At 44.6% G+C, this 21,977-nt stretch overlaps 1 protein-coding gene across 1 annotated transcript in view; it reads right to left on the minus strand.

Moving 5' to 3' along the window:
- The window catches only part of LOC140465712 (ADP-ribosylation factor-like protein 5B), a 34,824-nt gene extending 32,404 nt beyond the window's left edge, over nt 1–2,420 (minus strand). Inside the window, exon 1 of the mRNA XM_072561363.1 lies at nt 1,911–2,420. Coding sequence (XP_072417464.1) covers nt 1,911–1,956 — 46 coding nt within the window. The 5' untranslated portion in view covers nt 1,957–2,420. The remainder of the gene's footprint in view (nt 1–1,910) is intronic.
- Nucleotides 2,421–21,977: the final 19,557 nt, after the last annotated feature.

Below are 21,977 nucleotides of genomic sequence, written 5' to 3' on the forward strand. Positions count from 1 at the left end.
TGTTCATTCAGTGAAGAGAATGAAATACTTCAAAGGGCATCCCCAACTGATTGCAAAGTCCTTTTTGACAGAGGTAGGAATAGATGCTATATAAATGTGATTTTTGTATGCAAGACTTTTAATTCATTCAGAATATACACTTAATTCAGAAAACACCACCTTTCAAAATCCAAAATGAATTAAGAATTAAAGTTGAGATTCAATTATATTCTGATTTACTCTAGTTTAATCCTTAGATTGACACCTGTTGTTCAACCCAAAGTTCAGGCATTTTAGGCAGTTTAACAATAATTTACAGATGAAAGAATCGAAAGCAGAGATCGAGAAGTCACATTCCCAGTTTTTACAAACTTGAGGTCAATACAAAGGAAAAAAAACTGTATTTATATTACACTGAGCAACCAATTTGCAGTAAGCTCTGACAAAAAAGGTAGTGACCTGATTGTGTTTCTGGGGTGATGAGAAATTAACATTGGAAAGGACGTCAGGAAGAACTCATCTGCTCTATAAAGTGGTTGGTGAGACTTTGTCACTCAAGGCTTTTGATTTAGTGTCTCAGCTCCCAGATGACTCCAACAGTGCAATACTCCCTCACTGCAACAGTGGCACACCAGTGTAGATTTTAGAAGTCCCAGTCCAGGAATTGATCCGGGGAGGGGGGGGGCACGGTTGAAGTCACATTAAGTTTCACATCTCACTGCAAGGCTTCACGGATTTAGCTCAGATGTAACATGGAGCAGGTTAAAGAAGAAGTTGTTTGAATGAATGGTGCTGTATTATACTAAATTTTATCCTGTCTAAGTAACCAATAGTCCATTATACCATCAGATGTGTCTTAATTACATCACAATAGCCAATCCTCTTCAGTGTAGATGTTTGCTATCGTAGAACCCACCAACAGCATCCAACCCCAGAGTTTATGCCAGTTTAGCACATGAACACCACACTTCTCTGCAGTACCCTAATTCTGACTTGTACTCATTTCCTAACTACATTCTCTCTCCAATTTATCTGAAGGCTCTCCATAATTACTAGTGTAAAAAGTCAAGACAGTCATTCTAAAAATTAATTAAAATCTCTGCAGAAAGAGGCCTGAGAGGAGTTGCTACCACTATTTTGACTTCAACTTACACCGAGCTTCAAACAGATGTCTGCAGCTATTGGACACAGTAACAAAATTTAGATCGATACAGATGACTAGATAAAACCAAGAATTCATTTCACTTCTGATTCCAGAGACTAAAACCTTTACTCACCACTCAAACAAACATTCATATTGACATTGCTTCACAACCAACAGCCCTCCACTTGGTTAGAGGCCCAAATTATAGCAAGCATAAAGAACTTTTTAAAAGTTCTGCAAAAATTTTGATAAAAAAGAGCTCAGACATGAAGTACAACTCTGTCCCTCTCTCCAAATATGCTGCCTGACCTAATGGATATTGGGACAGTGTGTTTCTAATTTTAAAAAATGTCCTCCCTAGTTATTTCAAACATGGTCTTTTTAAAAATCCAAGTTTACTAAAATCCTAAACGTCCTGGCTCTTCGATGGAGAAAAGTAGATCCTTCAAGTATTACACACAATACGTTTGCAATGCTATGAAGGGTTTTAAATATTAGTTTCCCTGCATAAAAAAGTAACAAAAAAGTTACCAATGGAGAACGTTACATTATATCCCGTTACTGCTGAAAGTCTAGACACATTTGGGCAAACAATTCGTTGGAACTGGGCATCTTACTCAAATCTGGATCCTTTCCCCTCGGGATTAAAGTTATCCCAACAACAAAGAATGTAAATAAAGATCAGCTTTTGTCTGAATCTTGGAGAAAGGGAGGGGGCGCGAGTCAGTAAGTTGGCAGGTAGCCCCCGGGGAGGAATGGATGGAGTAGTGGGGTGTGGAAACCTTACCTTGGTTACAGAAGAAACTCATCAGTTTGGCCAAGAACATCCCCATCTTGATGTGGTTGTGCTTTTTTATATATATTTTTTAAAAATATATATACAGAGAGTCAGGGATTCACTGGAAACAGAAAGACAGCGGAGGTCGAAGATGATTTCCGTGGCTGCCCGCAATCTCCTGTCGATCTTTCTCCCTCAATGCCGGCCTCCGAGGCCTAGCCCCAAGTCAGAGACAAGACCAATGCAGCCCGGAGTCTATTTCCATCCAAAGCGGGGCTGAAGGCGACCAGAAACGGGACGCCTTATCCACCAGGGCAGGAGATGGAGGAAAGGTAAACTACCAGGGCTCAAAGGAAAAAAAAAAGAATAACCGAGTCTTCTGGCTTCCCCAAGAGGAATAAAAGTGCTAATGCTTGTTTTAACAAAGTGATCCGTCTGAAAGATTCCCTTAGAGCTCGGCTGAGGGCCCTTGCAGTAGCTGGAGGTCAGTAATGCTACCTCTACAACACACCGTCCCCACCAGACGCTCAATGCCAGAGCCAGCCTCTCCTCCCTCCATTTATGCCTTCCTTCCCATCTTGATCCCACCCCCTCACCCAGCATAGACCAATCACAGACAGGAACGTCCAATACGTCATTTACAGCCCTACCTCCTTAGAGAGCCTCTCCAAAACCATTGGCTATCCCAGTGTGACTCTATCTCATGATGGAAAAGAGGGTTCCCTTATCCCTCAGGTCTCCACCACCCACCCCCACAATGATCAATTTCAGCCAACAAACCAACCAACGCGAAGTACAGTGTCTTGGAGTCAATAGTTAAAAATCTCACCACACCAGGTTATACTCCAACAGGTTTATTTGGAAGTACAAGCTTTCGGAGAGCTGCTCCTTCATCGGGTAGCTAGTCGGGCAGGATCATAGGACACAAAATTTATAGTAAAAGGTAAAAGTGACATAAAACTGACTGTCCAACACTGGCACCTCCACATGTTGGAGACAGTAAGGACTGCCGATGCTGGAGGCCAGATTTAATAGATGTGAAACTGGAAGAGCACAGCGGGTCAGACAGCATCCGAGGAGCAGGAAAGCCAACATTTCTGGCCCGCGACCCTTCGTCTGGACTGGGAGGGGGAGGGGGAGGGGGAGGGAGCCCAGAAGTATACTGAGGAAGGAAGGTGAGGCTGGTGGAAGGCGGGATGGTGTTAGGTGGATGCAGGCATTAGGTTATTGTGATTGGCAGAGTTGTAAGGGGTGGCGCAGGAAAATCACATGAAGGGTACATGGCCAAAACATTAACTCTCCTGCTCCTCGGATGCTGTCTGAGCAGCTGTGCTTTTCCAGCACCACCCTTTTCAACCCTCCAGCATCTGTACTCCTCACTTTCTCCTGGTTATTGTAATGGGTCAGTGGGAAGGGTGAAATGGATAGGAGAGTAGGAAGATGGACAAATTAGGTGAGGAGGGGGAGGACTGGGCATGGGATACGACAGGGGGAGGAGGGATTTTGAAGCTGGTTAAGTACAGTGTCTCGCTCAATAGACAATGAAGCCATGAAAGAAAATAATCTTTCAGAGCATCTCAGTTCTGAGGAAGGGTCACTGGACCTGAAATAGTAATTGTGATTTTTCTCTGCAGATGCTGCCAGACCTGCTGAGTTTTTCCTGCAATTTCTGTCCCTGTGTATTCCCAATGCACCCTCGCCACTGCCTTTCCGTATCCTCTAAATCAAAATGTTAAGGCATGTTATTATACAGCTCTGGGGTAGATTGGGATTATGAACTCACATCACCTAGTTTAGAGGTAAGAGTACTACCACTGCACCACAAGAACCCTTGTTTTGATGTCTGAGCAAGCTGGACTCTTGGTGAATTTACTGCCACTTTCTAGATTCTGATCGACACAGCCCATAAATAAAATCAGAAATTACTGGAGACACGCAACCAGTATGGCAACATCGGTATCGAGAGAAACAAAATTACCATTCGACAGTAATATGACTTAATCAGAACTGACACATTTTTGATTTGATTTATTACTGTCATGTACTGAGATACAGTGAAAAGTATTGTTTTGAGTGCTAACCAAACAAATCATACCTCACATAAGTACATCAGGGTAATGGAACAGAACACAGTATACAGTATAGTGTGACAGCTGGAGCGCAAAGATCAACACTAATATAAGGAGAGGTCGTTTGTAAGTCTGGTAATAGCAGGGAAAAAGTTGTTCTTAAATCGATTGATATATTTTTTCAAACCTTCTGCCTGATAGAAGGAGGTGGAAGAGACGGTCACCGGTGTAGGAAGGGTCTTTGATTATGTTGCCCGCTTTCTCGAAGCAACAGGAAATGCAGATGGAGTCAATGGATGGAAGGCTGGTTTTCGTGATGGACTGAGCTGTGTTCACAGCTCTCTGTAATTTCTTGTGGTCTTGGGCAGAGCAGTTGCCAAATCAAGCTGTGATGCATCCGGATAAGATGCTTTCTATGGCGCATCAATAAAAATTGTTAAGTGCCGTTGTGAACATGACACTTTTTCTTAGCCTTCTGAAGAAGTAAAGGCGGTAGTGTGCTCTCTTTACTGTAGCAATGATGTGGATGAACCAGAATGGATCATTGGTGATATTTACTCCAAGGAACTTGAAGCTCTTGAACATCAAAACTTCAGCACCATGAATACAGACAGGGGGCATGTCCTCCACTTTGTTTCCTGAAGTCAATGACCAGCTCCTTCATTTTACTGACATTGAAGGAGAGATTGTAATGTTTGAACCATGCCCCTAAGCTGTCTAACTCCTTCCTGTACTCTGTCTCATTGTTGTTTGAGATCTGACCCACTATGGTGGTACCATCAGCAAATTTGTAAATAGGGTTACAGCTGAATTTGACCACACAGATGTGAATGTCTAACAAATATGGGAAGGGACTGAGTATGCAGTCTTGTGAGGCATTGATGTTGAAGATTATTGTGGAGAAAGTGTTTTTGCCCGTTACTGAATTAATTTTATTTTATTTTATTTTATTTATTCTTGTCACATGTACCTAGGGACAGTGAAAAGTTTTGTTTTGTGTGCAGTACAGGCAGATTATACCATACAAAGAGCATAAGGGTAATAAAACAGAATGAGGAATACAATATTACAACTGCAGAGAAGGTGTATCAAGAGCGAGATCAACATTAAATTTAAATTTTGAGAGGCCCATTCAGAAGTCTAATAACAGCAGGGAAGAAGCTGTTCTTGAATCTGTTGGTACATGTCTTTACATTTTTGTATCTCCTGCCCGATGGAAGATGTTGGAAGGGATTATAACTGGGGTGGGAGGGGTCTTTGATAATGTTGGCTGCCTTCCTGAGGCAGCGAGAAGTGGAGATGGAATCAGTGGATGGAAGGTTGGCTTGTGTGATAGACTAGTCTATGTTCACAACTCTCTGTAGTTTCTTATGGTCCTGGGCAGAACAGTTGTCATACCAAGCCATGAAGCATCAGAACAGAATGCTTTCTATGGTGCATCTATTAAAATTGGTAAGAGTCTTTACAAACATGTTGAATTTTCTTGGCCTCATGAAAAAGTAGAGGTACTGTTGTGCTTTCTTGAACTTCTCATCAACGTGGGTGGACCAGGATAGATTGTTGGTGATCATCACTCTGAGGAACTGGGCACTATCCGCCTTAGCTCCTATAGATAGGGGCCTGCCCTCCACCTTACTTCCTGAAGTCAATGACTAGCTCATTCACTTTGCTGACATTGAGGGCGATATTGTTACCTTTACACCTCACCACAAAGCACTTTATCTTTTCCCTGTATTTGAGACCTAGCATATAATAGTGCTGTTGTCAGTGAACTTGTAGATGGAGTTAGGATGAAATTTAGCCCCACAGTTAGGGGTGTTTGGGAGTATAGTAAGGGGCTGATTCCACAACCTTGCAGGGCACCAAGGTTGTGAATTATTGTGGAGGAAATATTTTTGCCGATTCTGATTGTCGCCTGTGAGTTAAGAAGCCAAGGATCCCATTGCAGAAGGGAGGAGCAGAGTCTAGTGAAGTCGAGAAAAATCACTTGCCAATCTCATGAGATTCTTAAACAAGGTGCAGTTGTTAAACAATTGCATGAGAGCAATTAGGTAGAAGTTAAATTGGAATGATAGATATTGTTACAAAACTATATGGAGTCCTAGATGACAGGTCTGTCTCATTCAAGAACCACAGCTCTTCTCCACACATGACCTTGTAACATTATTATACGGGGTCAGAGTTCAATATGCTTCTCAATGTTAGAACCAAATATTTAAATTTCTTTTGGGCAGGCGGCTCAGAGATATTTATGTATTTTTTTTCATCCAGGGAATAGTGGACATGAAAGGATGCCTGAAAGGGTGCAAGATGCAAGAACCTTCACGACATTCAAGAATTATTCAGATAATTACTTGAAAAACTGCATGGATAAGTTCTGAAATAGGACTAGAATAATACAGGTCATTCTGCTGTAGATATGTTCGCTATAACACAATTGACAAATTGGGAACCCCGTTTCTAAAGTACGAAATTTTAAAGCACGTATTGGTTATAATGTGATTTGGCCCCGCTGATTTAAATGATGCTGCTATTAAACGATGTTCTTATAATACAGGAGTGAATGAGAATGGATCTGCCACATTACAGTAGAACTGACTGAAGATGCTTGATTATCATCACGGGCATGATGGGCTGAATAGCCTATTTCCATGCTATAAAACTCTATGACTCTGTAAAGTACTTGATGTAGTGAAAAAATTCAAGGTGTTTTACACAGGAGTGTAATCAGACAATAGGTGACAATGACACAAAAAAAAGGACAGGCAATTGCATTTGTGAAGGGTGCATTAGTGTAGCTGAAATAACTCCACAGAGGCTGGAATCCCGTCACCAAGTCACTCTTTAGTTACACGTAGAGAGTCCTTGACACTGATCCAGCTCCCTCAGAGCCAGCTCTCAGAGTGAGCAGAATCTCTGACACTCCTGTTTATATCTATCAGCCAGGGCTCCCTGATTGGGCCAGATTGACAGCCCCAAACAGGGAACTCATTTTCTCAGGTCCACCTGGCTGACCTCATTCCAATCACTACAGTATAGGCATTAAGTTTGTTTGATGTATTAATCAGGTATTTTCATAGAATCAGATTATAGATTTGATTGATTTGATTTGATTTATATGATTTGATTCTGCTTCCACTGCCCTGTCTGGCAGTGTAATCAAGATTGTAACAACTTGTTACATCAATATTTCATTTCCCTTGCCTCAGGTCTGGTCCTTTTGCCAAATTGTTTCTGTCCCTTTCCACTGGTCACTCACCCTTCTGCCACTGAAAACATTTTTTCCTTATGTACTGTAACCATTCATATCTTGAATTTTCTAATAAATCAACTTTCTCTCTTCAAAGAAGAATAATATCAGTTTAACTGGTCTCTACACGTATTTTCTGTTCACTTATTCAGAAGATGAGGACATCACTGGCTAGGCCAGCATTTATTGTCTGTCTCTGTTTGTTAAGAGCCAGCCACATTCCTGTGGATCTGGAGCCACATGTAGTCAAGATGAGGTAAGGATGGCAGTTTTCTTCCCTAAAGGTCATTAGTGAACAAAATGGGGTTTTCCCAACAATCAGCAAAGGATTCGAGGTCACAATTAAACTCATAATTCCAGATTTGTTTTGACAACTTGACCTGTATTCCACATCTGGTATGGGAGGACTTGAACCCAAGTCCCAGAAAATTACCTGGATCTCTGGTCTAGAGATAATACCACTAGGCGATCACCTCCCCTTAAATCACCACTATCTAACAGAACGGCGAAAGTGGGTACTGCAGATGCTGGAGATTAGAGTCAAGATTAGAGTAGTGCTGGAAAAGCGCAGCTGGTCAGGCAACATCCAAGGAGCAGGAAAATCGACGTTTCAGGCCAAATCCTTCATCAGAAGTCTTGCATATAACAAAGAGCTATGGGTGCTGGAAATCTGAAACAAAACCAGGAATTTCTGAAGAAACTCAACAGGTCTGGCATTATCTGTGGAAGGAGAAGCAGAGTTAATGTTTCGAATCCAGTGACCTAATGGAAGTCTTGCATCCTTGATACAATTCCAGTAAAGTTTCTCTGCTTCATATTCCAAAACATACTACGCTCATTATAAATTTGCGAGCTGTCACAGTTAAATGGCCGTGATAACTTCCCGTAGTATCCAGGGATGGTGTAGGTCAGGTGGATTGGCTACAGGGAATGTAGGGTTAAAGGGATAGGGTAGAGGGTGAGTCTGGATGGGATGGTCTTCAGACGGTCAGTGCGAACTCAATGGGCTGAATGGCCTGCTTTCACACTGTAGGAATTGTATGATTCTTTAAAGGTTCTTGAAAACTCACTGGAAAGCGTACACTGTTTGTTTGATCTACAGATGATTCTTTCAGTGTGTTATCTCTTCTTACACCTCAGTGATTCACACACAGTCCCTCCAGGTAACCACCTGTCATTCTGCCAACAAGCTTACTCACACTTCAATGAAATTATGACCAAGACTTGTCTTTTAAGATTGGTCTGTTCACATAGTTATGACAGCTTCCTGGAACAGTGTAAAGAGAGACATCCAACCAGTTACTCAGATGGAAATATCGACAAATGTACAAATGGAAAACCCCTCTGCAACAAGATTCACCTGAGCTCACTATTTTCATTCCTTTCACATAAGAACTCACACACCAGGAAGTTTTGTCTTAAAGCCTCAGTTCTTACAGGATTACAAACACAATTATAAATTAAACAAACAAAAACAATGGATCCATCTACTGAAAATAAAACATTTAGATTTCCTCCATCAGCATCACTAAAACCACCAAGACTCTGGTTTTTGCCTCTACTGACACTATCCAGAAGACCATTCCAAATAGATACCAGAGTCTCTCTTCACAAAAATTAAAAGAAAGGAAAATATTCGCATTAATAAAGCGTACATCACAACCTCAGGATAACCTCAGTTACCTCTCAATCACTGAAATACATCTGGAATGTCATCCCTATTGAGGTCACTTGTACACAAGATACCACTGGCAGTGATTCATAAAGGACCAGATTATGTTCTTGTTTCATTTTTAAAATAGTTTGGTAGAATGTGGGTATTTATTGCCCATCCCTAATCGCCCTGGAGCAGCTGGTGGTGAGCTGCCTTCTTAAACTACTGCAGTCCTTGAGGTGTAGAGATACCCATAGTGCTGATAGGGAATGATATCCAGGATTTTGATGCAGTGATAATGAAGGATAGGCGATATAGTTCCAAGTCAGGATGTTAAGTGACTTGGAAGGAATTTGCAGATGGTGGACCTGTTGCCCTTGCTCTTGGTGCTAGATGTCACAGGTTTGGAAGGTGCTGGTGAAAGAATACATCTTGGCCAGAACACAGGGAGAAAACCTCCTAATTCTATCACCAAATGGTTAGATCTGTTACGTCCACCTGGAAGTTCAGACAGACCCTTGTGTTAGTGAATTATCCGAATGGCAGCAACTCCAACAGTGCAGCACTCCCTTACCACTGGGCAGTCAGCCCTGATATTCATTTTATTTTACTGAAGTGCCTAACATTTATTTAGAATCAGTTTGTACAGTGTTTCCTAAGGGGGTCAGGTCAAAGAAGAAACTTTAAATTGGCTGGGAGGGATTTGTGACCAGGCCAGTAAACCAGCAGCCTTTACTCTTATTAGGGAACATTGCTGCACAACAGCGTGGGGTCAAAGTTTCATATGACCGTGATATTCCTTGTCATTCGATGGCTTAGTGACACTCAGCAAGGTAGACAAGCAGGAGGCTGGAAGAACACAATCGGCCAGGCATCCCAAATGTTGACTTCTCCACTTCCTGATGTTGCCTGGCTGGCTGTGTTCTTCCAGCCTCCTGCCTGTCCGCCTTGGATTCCAGCATCTGCAGGTTTTTTCGTCCAGTGACACTCAGTAAGCATAAGTCCAACGCTTTCCAGTAGAGAGGTCGGGAAGGAAGAATTAAGTAGAAAAAATATTAACTGGTAGAATTAAAACCAGAATCATTTCTTTCTTTCAGGAACAAAGCCAGGGCTCTGTAATGTTTTGGAAAGGATGGCGTATGTCATGGTTAACAGACTGTCAGTAAGAGCTGAGTCACAATGAGAAGGAAAGAGAAACCACATCCACAAACCTGTTCACTGAAATTTCTGTTATATCATTCTGTTTCCTTCCTGATGTAGGAATCACCTGTGGGCATGACATATTCACTTTCTGCTGCATGTGAATACACTCCCTCCCAACATGATACCTCACATGACACTCCTTTTCAGTTTGTATTCTGAGAGACTGGAGCTCGTGGGTTGATTCGGCATGTTTGGTGCATATTTATAGATTTACGAATTAACCCCCACAAACACAGATTACTGTGATGGACAGCAGTAGTCAAGCCATGGCCGTCTGAGATAAACAAATGCCAAAGTCACAATGTCGTCCCAAGAGCTGCTCAAATTACTTAGGTCTGAAAACTTGCAGTGCCACTCCACTGGGATAATTGCCATTAAGTGTGTAGTGATAAGTTCTACTCCTAAGTCACACCAGCTTCCCCATCTGTTGCATCGCATTCCTCCAAATCACAAGATCCTGGGGATCAAATCACACTCTCACAGCCTGACCACAAAGATCAGAGCTTAGGAAACTGCACTGTCAGCGGCGCTGTCTTCAGGTGAGATATTAAAACTGAGGCCCCTGTCTGTCCTCCCACATAGATGGAAAAGATCCCGTGGCTTTATTTCGACAGAAAACAGGAAATGTAACATCCCCAGAGCTCATGATCTGGCCATAATAGTATTCCTCTTTCTGGAAATTTGCTGAGAATGAATTAATGGCTGTGTTTTCCGAATACCAACAGTGACCACATTTCAATAAAGTACTAAAGTGCTTGGAGACCTCTGGTGGCAGTGACAACTGCTATATAAATGCAAGTCTTTCTTTTCTTTCTTCAGCATCAATGTGGAGTCATCCAACCTAAATTTCTGTTGGTGGCTGCCAGACCATCATTGGTCCAACCTGGGCACTCCCGGCAGAAGACAGAGGCAGGAACTTGGCATCATTCATCACTTTGACTTAGAACATAGAACATAGAACATAGAACAATACAGCACAGAACAGGCCCTTCGGCCCACGATGTTGTGCCGAACTTCTATCCTAGATTAAGCACCCATCCATGTACCTATCCAAATGCCGCTTAAAGGTCGCCAATGAATCTGACTCTACCACTCCCTCGGGCAGCGCATTCCATGCCCCCACCACTCTCTGGGTAAAGAACCCACCCCTGACATCTCCCCTATACCTTCCACCCTTCACCTTAAATTTATGTCCCCTTGTAACACTCTGTTGTACCCGGGGAAAAAGTTTCTGACTGTCTACTCTATCTATTCCTCTGATCATCTTATAAACCTCTATCAAGTCACCCCTCATCCTTCGCCGTTCCAACGAGAAAAGGCCGAGAACTCTCAACCTATCCTCGTACGACCTACTCTCCATTCCAGGCAACATCCTGGTAAATCTCCTCTGCACCCTCTCCAAAGCTTCCACATCTTTCCTAAAGTGAGGCGACCAGAACTGCACATAGTACTCCAACTGTGGCCGAACCAAAGTCCTGTACAGCTGCAACATCACCTCACGACTCTTGAATTCAATCCCTCTGCTAATGAACGATAATACTCCATAGGCCTTCTTACAAACTCAATTGAAGCATAGAAGATCCTGAAGAGTTTTGACATGTTTGACATGGAGAGAATGTTTCCTGTTATGGGAGAATCTAGTAATGATGGGACTCTGAATGGTATAGTTCTACACCTATGTCTTATAAACTAATAAAAGCTTCTGCTGCTTCTTGTGTGGCCAGAACAGGGTCACTGCAAACGTGACCAATGGTTCAGTCCAAAGCCTCTTGAGTGGACCTCCGGCTATGGGTGCTGTTCAGCCTGTGCTGCAGGTTAGTACTGGCCGATGGCCAAATGGCATCATCACTAGATTGTTAATCCAGAGACCCCGGGTAATGTTTTGGGGACAAGAGTGTGGTGCTAGAAAAGCACAGCAGGTCAGGCTGCATCCGTGGAGCTGGAGAATCAACGTTTCAGGCATAAGCCCTTCTCAGGAATCTTGTGCCAGAAACGTAGATTCTCCTGCTCCTCAGATGCTGCCTGACTGGCTGTGCTTTTCCAGCACCACACTCTCGACTCTGATCTCCAGCATCTGCAGCCCTCACTTTCTCCAATGTTATGGGGATGCGGGTTTGAGTTCCACCAGGGAGGTGGTGGAATTTGAATTCAATAAAAATCTGGAATTAAGAGTCCAGTGATGGCCATGAATCCTTTGTCAAGTGTCTGGTTCACTAATGTCCTATACGGAAGGAAACTGCCATCCTTACATGGTCTGAGACAAAAAAAAATCTCCAGATATTCCACCTATTTTGAACAACGTGTTTTTCCTCTCTCTGTCGTCCAGACAGCCCTCCACCGCGCCACCTCCATTTCCCATTCCACTCCTCAAAACCCTCCTTCCAACGCAATAAAGACAGAGTTCCCCTTGTCCTCACCCACCGCCCCACCAGTCTCCACATCCAACACATCATCCTTATACAACATCCGCGAACTCCAACTAGACCTGACCTCCAGGAACACCTTTCCCTCCCCACCCCTCTCTGCCTTCAGCAAGGACCGTTCCCTTTGACAGTCCTTGGTTTGCTCCACTCTCCCAACTGAACCCCCCTGAACCCTGACATACCTTCCCCTGCAACTGGAAAAGATGCAAAACCTGCCAGTACACCAGCCTCCTCAACTCCATCCAACGTCCCAAACACTCCTTCCAGGTGAGACAGAGGTTCACCTGCTTCTCTTCCAATCTAGTTTACTGCATCATGTGCTCCTGATGTGGTCTTCTCTACATCGGGGAGACCAAATGTAGACTTAGGGAATGGTTGACTGAGCATCTCAGCCAGGCCCACACGGGCCGACTGGATCTCCCAGTCACTGTCCATTTTTATTCCCCTTCTCACTCCCTTTCTGACGTGACCATCCTTGGCCTCCTCCATTGCCTGAACGAACCAAACTGCAAATCGGAGGAACAACACCTCATCTTCCGCCTGGGCAGTCTATAGCTCGGAGAACTCAACACTGAGTTCTTCAATTTCAAATAATCCCCCTTCCCATACCCCAACTCCCTTCCCAGCCCCTCCTGCTCCCTTCCACTCCTCCCAGCCACCTACCTGATTCATTCCTCCCATTGACCAACCAGGTCGTACCCTCTACCTGTCTTCACCTATCCCCACTTCACCACCCTGCCCCTGCCACCCCCTTTATCTGTAGCTCCCCCAACACCCACCCTGAGTCCTGAAGAAGTGTTACGCCCAAAACATCGACTTCTCCTTCTCTTGATGCTGCTTGGTCTGCTGAGTTCTTCCAGCCTTCTGCCTATCCTTACCTGGTCTGGTCTACATGTGACTCCAGACCCACAGCAATGTGATTGAGGCTTAACTGTCCTCTGGGCGATTAGGATTGGGCACTAAATGGTGGCCTAGCCAGTGATGCCCTCATCCCATGGATGAATAAGAAAAAGGTCCAGGGTTTGCTGTCACAGCTGGTCCTCCCCCATCCCTCTGCACCTTTGTTACATCACAGCAACAGTAACGAGAACCCTTCCTTCCAGTGGCTGTATCCATTGGTCACGTTTGCAGTGACTCTGTGTTGGCCACATAAGAAGTTTATTAGGGATGAGAATAATCAACAGTCACATCCTTATAACTGATGTCTTCACATGCTCCTGTGTCAAGTGAGACTTGCTGCATTCTGACAACGAGGGCACTTTGACCTTATTTCGAAGAGTGCTCCACTGGTCATATCATAAAGAAACAGGAGCAGAGAGCAAGTGCTAAAGGGGGACAGACCCCTTCTCCCCCAGCCCCACTCACTGATTAAAGGCATCATTGCATGAAAGAGAGTCTTGATTTATTCCAACAATTCAGGTGGAGGAGGGAGTCAGTTCCCTTTGCAACCTAAGACATTAGTTGGGTACACTGTGGTCTTTGGGTGCCTCACCTGGGATCTGTGATCATTTTTACTTCACAGCAAAATCCATGTGCATTTTGAGAGGTCCACTGACATAGCGGACATTGCCCTTGACCAGCATTTGCACACTGTGTGCATTTCCCAGGATTCACATTGTAAACTGCCTTGACAGGGGTTCAATTCCCACCTCAGGCAACTGTCTGTGTGGAGTTTGCACATTCTCCCCCTGTCTGCGGGGGTTTCCTCTGGGTGCTCTGGTTTCCTCACACAATCCAAAGATGCGCAGATTAAGTGAATTGGCCATGGCCCATTGTGTTCAGGGATTTGTAGGTGAGGTGCACTAGTCAGGAGTAGATGTAGAGTAATAGGGTAGGAGAATCAGTCTGGGTAGGTTGCTCTTCGGAGGGTTCACTTGTTGAGCTGAAGTGCCTGTTTCTGCAGTGTAGGGATTGTATAAGAAAAAAAATGTCACCCTGCTGGTTAATGATAGATGCAACTGCCCCATGAAGGGCCTCCTGTCATATAGAAGTAGGGTCACATCTTCAGCCATCAAACTGACACAGACACTGCATACTCCAGGAGCAATCCAGTCCATGTGCCAGTCACTCTTCTCAATAAGCAGGACATGGAAGGCCATGCTCAGGCTCATCCTCGTCATCAGATCCCACTCCACTGAACCTGCATGTCCCTCTCTGCTCAGCATTCTATTGTCAGCTGGTCTCGACCAAGCCCTCACCTATTCACACCCACCACTCCACACTGAGAATCCCACTGTCCTCCTTAGCTCTGTCACTACAGATCAGTGATGCACTACCATCATGCTCCCCATTGAGGCTACAGTGGTGATGACTTCCCATTACCCTCCAACCCAGTCCCATGTCATCCTCAGTCTTACCAGGCACTAGTGGTTCACCCCTCTCGCAGATATCAACCTTTCACTATTCTTGTCCGTTCTGCCTCCCTGGTGCTGTCTATAATCTACAGCATTGATCCCCTCCACCTCCCTGCCTTTATTGACCTCCTGATGCTCCTCAACAATGTTCATTCTACACTCATCCAGGAGTGTACTGAGATGGAGCTCCTGATATCACATGTGATGTGACCTCCTCCCCTCCCCCACCCAAGTGGAAAACTGACCAAGCCCAATGCCTTTGGGCTGCCCATGACTGACTGCACCAGGACTGCAGTGCCCCTCTGAGGACCACCACCCTTCAACTGTGAGAGATGGACGCGTGGTTGAAGCATCATGCAGTGTGTTTGCCACACAGGCAGCTGGCATATGCTGTAGGTGTGAGGGTGACATCTCAGTGCGTGCCACACAGCAACCCATCCATCCTCGTGACTGATGACAACCATGACAAGCTGCCTGTCATGCTGGATAGAGGGTCATGCCCTTTGCATGAGGGGTTACGGGAGTGGGTAAGGGCATGTGTTGTGAATGTCTGGGGTATGAGGGTTGTTTTATTGCTTTATGGTCTGAAACATTAATGCTGTCTTTGGCCCAAGCTTGAACATGCATGCGCCACTGACCACCACCAGCAACCTCACTCCCCCTCCCCCACTCCCCCCCACTCCCACTCTCACTCTCCTCACTCTGACAATTGGGCAGCCACTGTTAAAGGTTGGGTTTACAGAGATAGGACATATTCCAACGCTGTGCACCTGACCCGCAACCAACAATCAGGGACTGGGAATACCGTGTACAGTTTTGGTCAGCTATTTTAGGAAGGAGCACGCTTGCATTGGACGCAGTTCACTGAAGGTTTTCTCATAGAAGTCCTACAATGTGAAAAGAAGCTGTTTGGCCCATCAAGTCTCATTCTATCCCCATATTTACCATGGCTAATCCACCCTACCTGCATATCTCTGGACAATTTAGTATAGCCAATCCACCTTGATCCGCACATCTCTGGACTGTAGGAGGAAACAGGAGCATCCAGAGGAAACCCACACAGACACGCAAGGAATCTACAAGCTTCACACAGACCATTGCCCAAGGCCAGAATCGAACCCGGAACACTAGTGGTGTGAGGTAGCAGTGCTAACCACCATGCCACCTTCCACAAGGAAAGAGTGAGCTGACACTCCGAGTTAGGGGGTTTGATGGGTGGATGCTGGGAGAATGTTTTGGAGGAACCTAGACCCAGGAGACACAGTTTCTCAATAATGGATTTTCCATTTAAGGCGCTGAAGAGAGATGTCTTCCCTCAGAGGCTCATTAGTGATTGCAGTACTCTCCCTCAGGGAAAAGTGGAGTCTGGGTCATTGACTTCATCAATGCTGACTGAGATAGCTTTCAAATTGACAAGGTAGTCAAGGGTTAAAAGGGACATAGAATCCCCACTGTGTGGAAGCAGGCCATTCAGCCCATACCAACAAGCATCCCACCCTGACTCAGGCCTGTAACTTTGCATTTCCCCCTGGTCAACCCACCTAGTTTGGCCCATCCATCCCTGGACACTTTAGCATGCCTAGTCCACCTAACCTGCATGTCTTTTGACTGTGGATGGAAACTAGAGAAAACCTGCACTGACATAGGGAGAACGTACAAACTCCACAGAGACAGCTGCCCGATGGTGGGATTGAACCCGAGTGCCTGGTGCTGTGAGGTAGCAGTGCTAACTACTGAACTACCATGCCAGGACAGGCAAGAAAGCTGAATCAGATCAGCCACAATCTTGCTGAATGGCCAAGCAGGCCTGAGGGGCTGAATGGTATACTCCAGCTCTTATTTCTTAAATTCTTATGCTGAGTATTTTAACATGGAGCACATGAGGAAAGTATTGGTGGGTGTGACTGCTCTCCACTACTTTCGATATGTAATTTCTGCCAGACTGGAGGAAGAAGCACCCTTGCATTGGACGCAGTTTGAAGAAAGTTGTCTCATAGACGGGGCTTATACCCCATCACACTCGCACACATACTTTACCAAGCTTGCACACATGTAAACATACACTCTCTCATGTGCACTTACACTCACACGCACACATGCACATGCACACATTCTCTCTTGCGCTCTCTCTCTCCTGCACAAGCACACACATATAAGTCTGTGGTATAAACGCGTATTTGTGGAATTATATTTGCAGATACATTCTATTTTGCTCAAAAAAATACACAACAGTCAATGCAGGCAGTCAATCTATGTAATATTTTGTAAAATCCACTTTGGAAATAGAACCAGTCTGACTCAAGATTGGGATACAGACACACTCTAACCTCACACCTTTAATACATTGTCTGAGCTGAGATAGAGTCATAAAGTCATAGAGATGTACAGCATGGAAACAGACCCTTCGGTCCAACCCGGCCATGCCGATCAGATATCCCAACCCAATCTAGTCCCACCTGCCAGCACACGGCCCATATCCCTCCAAACCCTTCCTATTCATATACCCATCCAAATGCCTCTTAAATGTTGCAATTGTACTAACCTCCACCATTTCCTCTGGCAGTTCATTCCATACACGTATGGAAAAGTTGCCCCTTAGGCTCTTTTATATCTTTCCCCTCTCACCCTAAACCTAGGCCTTCTAGTTCTTGACTCCCCGACTCCAGGGAAAAGACTTTGCTATTTACCCTATCCATGCCCCTCATAAATTTGTAAATAAGGTCACCCCTCTGTCTCTGACGCTCCAGGGAAAACTGCCCCAGCCTGTTCAGCCTCTTGCTGATGCTCAAATCCTTGTAAGTCTATTCTGAACCTTGTCAAGTTTCACAACATCTTTCCAATAGGAAGGAGACCAGAATTGCACGCAATATTCTAACAGTGGCCTAACCAATGTCCTGTACAGCCGCAACATGACCTCCCAACTGCTGTATTCAATGCTCTGACCAATAAAGGAAAGCATACCAAACACCTTCACTATCCTATCTACCTGCGACTCCACTTTCGAGGAGCTATGAACCTGCACTCCAAGGTCTCTTTGTTCAGCAACACTCCCTAGGGCATTACCATTAAGTGTATAAGTCCTGCTGAGATTTGCTTTCCCAAAATGCAGAACCTCGCATTTATCTGAATTAAACTCCATCTGCCACTTCTCAGCCCATTGGCCCATCTGGTCCAGATCCTGTTGTAATCTGAGGTAACCCTCTTTGCTGTCCACTACACCTCCAATTTTGGTGTCATCTGCAAACTTACTAACTGTACCTCTTATGCTCACATCCAAATCATTTATGTAAATAACAAAAAGTAGAGGGCCCAGCACCGATCCTTGTGGCACTCCACTGGTCACAGGCCTCCAGTCTGAAAAACAACCCTCCACCACCACCCTCTGTCTTCTAACTTTGAGCCAGTTCTGTATCCAAATGGCTAGTTCCCCCTGTATTCCGTGAGATCTAACCTTGCTAATCAGTCTCCCATGGGGAACCTTGTCGAACACCTTACTGAAGTCCATATAGATGTCACCTTTTTTTATAAAACCTTAAGTTATCTCGGGAATATGACTTAAAAGGAATTCTGTGATTTATATATTAATGAACCGAAACCGGTAACCCATTCTAAAAAATAAAAGACTTAACAGCAATCTGGCTTTGTTCAATATTGTTTCAGTTGCATGACAGCGTGATCTTTTGCTATAAATTCTGTGTCTTATGATCCTGCTCCACAGCTACCTGATGAAGGAGCAGCGATCTGAAAGCTAGTGCCTCCAAATAAACCTGTTGGACTGTAACCTGGTCTTGTGTGATTTTTAACTTTGTCTACCCCAGTCCAACACCAGCTCCTCCACATCACAGAATCATTACAGTATGAAAAGAGGCCATTCAGCCCAGCAAGTCTCTGATGTATGTGAGCATGGGACAGTACATTTGCACAGAGGAGTGCAGTAGGAAGAGGAGAACACTCAGTATCTTTCAGAAACTCCAATCTTGCATTTGAGAAAGTGATTTCTGAGAGTCAACTGAGCACCAGCTCAAACAGCTCAGAAAGAAACACTGCTGTTTTCACACTTTGGCCTGTGCCCGACCTTACAGAGTTTCAGTTGAACAAAAGAAATAAACCAAACTCTCTGATGTAAAACTTCCCCTCTGTTATTACAGCGCGGTGTTATTGAAGAAGTGTTTCCATTGCACAATTGCCTTGTGCTGTTTGTACCATGTCTAGCCTTGCCTCTGTATCAAAGGAAATGCGTTTTAAGTTTTAATGCGAATAACATTGTGATATTGTTCACACCTCCATGCAGGGGTGGAATGGGGGCAGGGTAGAAAAACAAATCTTCGAAAGGCTTATGATTTAAAAGAAAATGTTGTACATCAAAAACAAAACTGTGTGATACTGAGCCCTCGCACAAGGAAACTTCCTTACAATGTTAGTCTGTGCTGAGGAATCTGATTATGTAGAACTTCCACCATAGAAACTGACCGTGCGACTTCATGGTTAAAGCCTGTGTCTATACTTCTCACAAGCTTCCCCTCACCCCTCTTCATCTCACTCAGTTCGCATTATCCTTCAATTCCTTCTTCCCTCAATATTAATCCAGCTTTCCCGTAAGAATATTGAGGTCGTTCACCTCAGCTCTCCCATGTGCTATCAGATATCACCTTTCCAGCACTTGCTGGGTGAAGAGACTACTCAAAGTGAAATGGGGACAGAATGGATAATAACATCTGTCCTGGGAGAGGAAAATGGTCAGCTGCTTTTGCTCCTCCAGCTGTGGCAAATCCGATTAAATGAAGGGTGTTAGTGACTGCCAGGTGAGGGCCGCGATGGTCTTCCTGGTTGATTGACCTGGCTGATTAGGGTTTGCACAGGAGGACCAGGCAGATCTGGGCATTGTGAACAGGAATAGGGATAGGTTCGTGGAAGCCCAAAGCTGGTCTGCCATTTAAAAGGCTCCTGGTGGATCATCACTACCTTCTTGTTTTATTCCCAATCCCTTGATTCACCTCGTGTTCAAAATTCCATCCAACTCAGTCTTGAATATGGTCAACAACTAACCATCCACAACTCTCTCAGGTACAGTGTACTCCAGATATTAGCCACCCTTTGAATGAAACAATTTCACCTCATTTTAGTTCTGAATGGTTGACCCCTTATCCCTAGCCTATGATCACTAGCTCTCGACTCGTAGGCAGGTGGTAGGTCAGGGTCCACAACAGCCCAGCATGAGCTTGTGTCTTATGACACAGAAGGCCATGGTCAGGATTATGGCGAGCGAGTTTGCACCTTGCCATTTTGACTTTTGACCCAAGTTGAAATGCACTGACTCCACAATTGCCCCATTCGAGGGCAGATAATTCAAAGCTCACTGAGGTTGAAACCTTAGACCTTCTCATTTGACTTTCCATTTAGGACTAGAGCTTTAGACCAAGCTCTGGTAACTCCTGGTTGAAATTGTTGGCATCCTGTTGCATTATGGAGGTCGTTCTCTGCCATCAAACCTCCCATATGTGCATGTTATTAAACACCCTTTTCAGGGATGTTATTACATACCTCTGGGGCAAGTGGGACTTCAACCAGAACATCCTGGCCCAGAGAGAGGGCCACTACTACTGCACCTCAAGAGCCCCCTGTCACTGTGAGAATATTTTGACACCATCACCTTGATAACTTGCTACTATAATGAGTTTGTACAGTTTTGGATTACTTGTTACTTTGGTTAGACTCTCGGCATGTGACTCCTACACCTATTATTATATTCCAGCCATTTGGTTTGTTGTCAGCACCACCTTCTTTTTAATTTTTTTGTAATTATCTCTCTGCCTCAGTTAATCAGATTGTATGTCATCCCTTTCCTTGTAGTACAGCAGTTGACACTTTACTCACACTGTCTGGCACCTTTGGTCACCTGCAGAGATTTATTATTCAGCCTGCAGACACTCCACTCACACCACTCGTATGATCTTTTGATGTCTCTGCCTATAAAGTCTGTGTCTGCGCGCTTCTCTTCACTTCATCTGACGAAGGAGCAGCGCTACGAAAGTCTGTGATTTCAAATAAACCTGTTGGACTTTAACCTGGTGTCGTGTAACTTCTGACCTTGTCCACCCCAGTCCAACACCGGCACCTCCGTAACATTGTGAGAATGAGTTGACAAGCGTGTTTCAAATTTGTTGTGCTCGTGACTCACTCTTTCTCTTTCCCCAACCTGCTGGGTATTCAATCAATGTTCCACTTGCTGAGAGATGCTCTGAATGTTCCTTCATGTCTAAGGGAAGAAAGAACTCAAATTGATATAGTGCCCTCAGCCTCACAAGTCATCCCAAAGTGCTGCACAGCCAATTAAGTACTTTTGAAGTGCAATCACAGTCGTGATGTAGGGGATTCAGCAGCCAATTTGTGCACAGCAATATCCCACAAGCTGGAATATGATAATGACCAGATTAGATTCTCTACAGTGTGGAAACAGGCCCTTCGGCCCAACAAGTCCACACCGGCCCTCCGAAGAGAAACCCACCCAAACCCATTCCCCTACCCTATATTTACCCCTGACTTACACACCTAACACTGTGTGAGCAATTTTACATGGCCAATTCACCTGACCTGCAGATCTTTGGATTGTGGGAGGAAACCGGAGCTCCCGGAGGAAACCCACGCAGACACGGGGAGAATGTGCAAACTCCACACAGACAGGATTCGAACCCGGGTTCCTGGTGCTATGAGGCAGCAGTGCTAACCACTGAGCCACCGTGCTGCCCTATAATCTGTTTTAGCATATATGCAGAAATACAAAGCATCTTGTTGTTCACATTAAACTTTGGAAGTATGAAATACGATCATTGGAAATGTAGCATTCTGAGAAAGGAACTTGCAGTAGTTGATGTTCCCATGAATCCATTGTCCTTGTCCTTCCAGAGGTCCTGGATTTGGAAGGTGAGTTATTGCAATACATATTGTAGATAGTACACATTACAGATGCTATGTGTCAGTGGTGAAGGGAGAAAATGTCGAAACTAATGAATGGGTGCCAATCCTGGATGGTATTGCAATTCTTAAGTCTCCAGGAAAGCATGGAATATTTCATCACAGACCCGACTCATCCCTTGTAGATGGGAAGCAGGCTTTGAGAAGCCAG

Source organism: Chiloscyllium punctatum, chromosome 42 (assembly GCF_047496795.1).
Source record: "Chiloscyllium punctatum isolate Juve2018m chromosome 42, sChiPun1.3, whole genome shotgun sequence".
NCBI lineage: Eukaryota > Metazoa > Chordata > Chondrichthyes > Orectolobiformes > Hemiscylliidae > Chiloscyllium > Chiloscyllium punctatum.